Below are 6000 nucleotides of genomic sequence, written 5' to 3' on the forward strand. Positions count from 1 at the left end.
CACGTCCTCTCTGGCACGAGAGGGCACCTCTGCCCACAGGAGAGAGCTCTGTCGCATCAGTCCCACCTTAACAAGAGACTAACCTATACTGCATTCTACCTGCAACTAAAACTACACCTCAGATAAAAATTGTATCGCATTTTGCACATAGAGAATTGTAGCATTTGGCTTTCAATTTTTTTTTTTTTTTTTTTTTTTTGAGATGTTTCTTCCTAATTTGATTGCCCTCTTCTTAAATAACTTTGCAGCTGTACTTAACTTCATGCATCATAATTAGTTCCACTCATTTCAGTAGCATTATTCCCAGGTATATACAATTAAGTATGCATCTAAATCACTACAAGATTATTTTTTTTTTTTTGGTCAAATTACACTGAAACATTCACAGCCGATAAACACGCACATATTACATTACGCTTCTTACTTTGTCAAGAGCTGCCTTTTCCAATTCATCTTTTGCAACTGCTAGTTTTTGCTCCAGATCTGTTAGCTGTTGTGCCTGTGGAAATAAAGAAGAAAAAGTTGACGCCATCTCCAATGCAATTTTATCCCCATAATTTTCCATGCAATACCTGTGAGTGAGGAAAGGATATAAATTTTACAAGTGATATACATGGATTGGCTCAGAATTGCTTGCAAAAAGACCAGGCCTCTAAGGATATTTTTTTTTTCCCTGAGAAAAAGAGTGTTTTTATGTGGGAGCTGGGCTCACATCTGCTCCATTTATGTGAATGCAAACTTACTCTAATTCAGTAGTAAAAGTAATTCCATACTATAAAGTATTTAGAATTATGCCACAAAAAAAAATTCAACATTTTTTATTATTTTGTTTATTTATCTGACTTCTGTTTGTAATTTGAAACACTCTTTTTTAGTTTTAAAGACTGAGATGCCAACACTAATGTAACTTGGCATAAACAGAGAAATTGCAAAACACCCGAACGTGTGTGCATGTCGACACCTTATGAAACACTACTATCTGCTGGTCTACAAGGAGTTAACTCCAGGTTTGTTTCTCCATCTCCTTCCCTGGTGAGATGAAAGAAAAACTCACAAGCAACTGCATGTTTGTGTCTGAAGTCAGGCCCTGTGCGGAAGGACTGGTGGCTTGTTATATGACATCACATCACTTTCCTGCACAGTCCTGCAGGAGGAGGTACAGCTTTTTACAGTGTATATACAGTATTGAGTGCAGGAGTTCAGAAGATGCTTTTAAAGACTCAGTAAATAAAGACAATGATTTTCCTTCCCCTTCCCTATGAGCTGCTCGCTTTGGGGAAATACATTCTCTGTAAAAACTTTCCGTTTTAGGGAGCAGGACCTCCCAGATTCCTGCACTTTCCAGCCCTGTCATTAACAGCACATCACTATGAAACCTAAAAGAGTAAGGTACAGGTTTCTTTTACTGTTGTATTTGCAAAAACAGCCCACTAGTTGTTTTCCATGTTTATGAAGGGAATCATTAAGAAAGGACACTAGACCAACCAGTTATTTTTTCTGAGATTCCAAGTAGGTAACGCAGGTTGTGTGCATACAGAATAATTGGATAAAGTTCTCATTTCTCACTTAAAGAGCAAAACACTACAATTTTGACCAAATATCTGCAAGCACCCTTTCCCTCAGCACCAGCCCGTGCTCACCAGGTTTGTGAAGTTCATCCCCCGGCAGACACTGTTTTCTTGACAGACTTTCCAAGATCACATGCACGCTGCCGACGGTAGCCTAGCTTAATGTATAGCCACACAACATAAATGCTGTTTAGCGTAAACCCTACAAAGCGTGGTTAACTTGGTCTCTGTGTTGGGGCAATGTCCCTACTTCCCGCACACATCACAGCTGGTGTGTATTAGCGAAGGCGAGCCTGTGGTCCTCAGCAGGTACCTCAAGTGATGGTTATTAGCATTACGCACAGGCTGTACTGGCTGATAAAAATGACAAACGCCGGGAATTTTCAGTTCCCTGCTCATGTAAAGAACTACTTAGTCGCATTTTATAACAGGATTAGGCATTTATCTGCAGATTTATCAGAGCAGCCACAGTTTCATTAGTCAAAACCATGTAGGATTAGGCAATCTTGCTTCAAAGCAGAGGTCAGCTGCTTGCTCAGATGTGGGGAAGTCTCTTGTGAATATCCACTGCATCACGTTTCTTACACCTGATACCCGTCACTGTCCCACACACAACACACCAATCAGACCGCTGGTTTGATTCCCCAGTCTGGCAGCAGAGCATCCAACACAGAATCTTTCCATTTCATTAGAATTTGAAAAATTTAAACTGGATTTATCACTGGATTTTTAGAGGAAAAACCTTACTAACAGATCAGAATTTGTCTAGAGTTCCCGTAACATTTCCATTTGTTACTAAATACAGTTACACACAATAAACACGGTCCTAGTCAATGTTTGAAAGTCTGAACATTAAGCCTGGCTCTATTTGACACAGAGACAGTACTCATTAGATACTAGAAACAGACCGAGTAATTTCTGACATCATTAACATTTTAATTATAGCCACTTATTAAATTATTTTTACAATACACTCAGACAAAAATACAATATCAATTAACGAGAGAAGCAAGATTTGAAGAACAGTATATATAACTAATTAATTTGAATTGTCATTAAACAGGAAATTATACAAATTAGTGTTTACATAATAAAGGAGAGGCCAGGGTGGCATCTCCGGTGGTGTCCACTGCTAAAGACTGGAGTCCCATGGAAGATGATGGATTGCCACACAGCGTGGGACAGAAAACAAGGCAACTTACCCAATCAGCACCATCTGTGTTACAGTTTAAATCAGTGGAATACCAGAGCTAAAATTATGAATCTCAGGTTGTCTGCTTTCCTTCAACACACGCATTACGTAGGCAGCTGAAAATCTGTAACGGGGTTAGAGGTGATTGCTACTTCTTTCCTTGCAGGGGAATGTCTGGGGCTGTAGAACACATTGCACTCAATGACGCTGCAGCCATATCAAAAATCAAGTTGGAGGAGAAGTGTTTAATTTCTTTAATTGCTGCCTGCCATTATAAAGAATTAATACATTGTAATAACACTGCTCACATCAAGGAAAACATTTTCAGTTTCTGGTGAAAGGTATCCTTCCAAAGCATAGGCTCATACGTATTAATAAAGTCTTTCTGAACGCATAATTTATCAAGCCTTCTTATTTTTGGTAATACTGTAATATTTTGATAGACTTTTTCCTGTAACTTTCATGTATATTTATTTTATTTCACAGATTACTGAGCCAATAGGCCAGTTATATCAATCCAGCTGACACCACGTGCAAATAAAATCCTGCATTAAAAATGTATTTCTGGCAACCCACTCACTTCAAAGTAGTGATATTTATTTACGACTCACTCCCGAAACTGCCGAATAATGATTTCTTTATTCTGAAAATTTTTGTCTATCAAGGCTGAATTAATATTGCAATAGTTTCACTGCTGTTTTAATTTAGAATTTTTTAAGGGACTCGGAATCAATTAAATGTGGCTTGGATAAAGAAAAAGGATGCTTCTTGAATAAAGAAAAAGGACAAAATACCAGCAGGACTACACAAGGCCAATTGTGTTGAGGAGTAAAGTGCCTTTAAAAAGCATAGCCTGGAAAATGTTAAAAATATTGTTTCTCTTAGGCATTCTTGTAGAATCAGGTCTTACAGATGAAACAGTGAGACAAATCGTTTTTTCATCCTCTGAAAGAGTGCACTGAGCAATTACTGTCAGTGAAGTACACTTTTGTAACTCACTTGAATGAATGTACTTACCATTAATTCTTTGTGAATTACATTACACAAAATGCCCATCTTTAAATTCTTCCAGGCATAAATATAAAAAACAAAAAGGAAAGACTAGCCTCATTTTAAGCAGAGAAAAATCCAAATTAACAGAATTTTTTATAATGAGTAATTGAGACCAGAAAGAATTTCTGCATACATAAAAAAAAAAATAAATGTGAAGGCAGTCCCTACAAATCTTTGGGATGACGACCTTGAACGTTCAAGAATTTATAAATATCAATATAATATAGGTAGTTGCAATGTTTGTATCCCTCAAAGTCACACAAAAGCAACAAAATGGGGGGGTGAGAAAGAAGTTTTGAAATATGAAAAACAGTGGCTAGAAGCTTTACACTTCTGTCTTAGTCACATCAGAAGGAAAAAGTATTCACTAGTGGTCTTTGGGGTAGCTTTGGAGAAGTCATAGCTTTTGTTTGTTCTAAAAAATTAATTTCAGTGATCTTCCTTGGGACAAACATCCCCATGTAAATACAATGAATAAATTAATGCTGGAGTATGTATTGCTGATAACAACATGGTGCATTATAAATAAGCTCCAAATACAGCTCCTTTAAGTGTCCTTGTTGGCATTTTACCCTGAAAAGGTAGATCTGAACTTTCTTCCCAAAGATGTCAAACAGCGCCAGTCCCAACATCAACCTCTGAAGAACACCACTCGCCACTGCTCTTCACTTGGACATTGAGCCGTTGGCCATAACTCTTTGAGTGTGACCATCCAGCCAGTTCCTTCTGCACCGCGCGGGCCATCCGTCAAATCCAGGTCTCTCCAATCTAGAGACAAGGTTGCCGTGTGGGACACATGAAGTATTTCCTACTAAGAAGTGCCAGAAACAGGACCCATTCGTACGATCAAACACTGGGTGTGCTGTGTGGGTCAGAGGGAGGACAGAGGGAGTGGCGCCCACCTCAACATTTCAGTCGTATTTGATCCCTGATCTATTCCGTGTTAATAGTGGGATATGAATTCCACTCCCAGAGTAATTAAGGGTTACAGCTCAGGTCAGGCAGGCGAGACGCCTGTACGGCAGCACAGCTATTATAAATAGTGCACACTTGATAGCACAGCCAAAAAATGTTTTTTTAAAGGCTTTTTAGCATTCCCCCCCCAGCCATCAGAGTCCAGCTGTTAACCTCCAGAGAGTCACACAATTATGGCTTTTGTTTAAGGCAAAATTGTTGGTTGTAGAAACAAGTGTGACTGCTAAGAGATGGTAGGCTGCCTACCCATTCTTCAAAAGGGCACTTCAGTTAGAGGATTAAAGTCTGAGCCCAGGTCACCAAAACACCATCATCTTTCCTGGTGGGCCAGGCATACATAGTTTAAACAGATCAACCGTGATATGCAGTGGATTACAGGGCAGTTTGTCTGTCAAGGCTGATAAGAAAGTAAATCCACTGCTCGATCAGGAAGGCTGGTCAGCGGGACCATTACATCACAGGAATTGTCAAGGCCCTGGAGCTACCAACACATTTCCTACTCCACCATTGGCCAGGGAGTCCAGGATTTTTAAAATGGCTGCTGCTAACCTTATTTAATAGCATTTCTGCTTGATATCAGACAGTCCTAGTGCTTCCAGAAACAAAATCCAAAAAGTTTTTTTTTTCCTTGAGGAAGCTGCTATGAAAACACAGTATTTGCTCAGTTTCCATTTGCTTTTATCAGACCACTTTCTTTGGCTTTCTCATCAGACATACTCAACCTCTGTCCATTTTTTCAGGTACATTAGAATAAAATATGTAGAGACTCTTTTGAGTCTGGTGGTCCAGTAACTCTGCAAGCCATTTGTCACAGCCGAATGCACACAAGCTCTTGCATCCCCCCTGGGCTGGTGCAAACTCTCACTGGATACAGCAGCAGCCTTAAGCTCTGACATTGAACGTGGCTGGAGACGTCTTGGTTACTGGACACTGGCAGAACCACCCCTGCAGACACCATCTGCTTGCTGGCACAACTGGCGAGCACAAGGGACTGAGTTGAGGTCTCTTGGGCTCCCGACTGGCTGCTGTCCCTCAACTCTGCCTCTGCTGTGACATTATGCCAGGCACACAAAAGCCGGAGGTCTGATGGAAAACAAGCCCCTCTCCCAGTTTCCTCCTCCTATGAGGCCACAGTTGAACTGTTCACCAGACTGTTCATTCACATGGGGGACTGCTCCAGGGATACTGTGTGGAGGCCAGTGGTTCTGGCCA

General features: G+C 40.2%; 1 protein-coding gene across 1 annotated transcript in view; it reads right to left on the reverse strand.

The window, feature by feature from the left end:
- LUZP2 (leucine zipper protein 2) overlaps positions 1 to 6000 on the reverse strand; it is a 200234-nt gene that overhangs the window by 44799 nt on the left and 149435 nt on the right. The window contains exon 8 of the mRNA XM_026850920.1: positions 425 to 499. Coding sequence (XP_026706721.1) covers positions 425 to 499 — 75 coding nt within the window. The remainder of the gene's footprint in view (positions 1 to 424; positions 500 to 6000) is intronic.

This window comes from Athene cunicularia, assembly GCF_003259725.1.
Source record: "Athene cunicularia isolate RWA chromosome 5 unlocalized genomic scaffold, athCun1 chr5_part3, whole genome shotgun sequence".
NCBI lineage: Eukaryota > Metazoa > Chordata > Aves > Strigiformes > Strigidae > Athene > Athene cunicularia.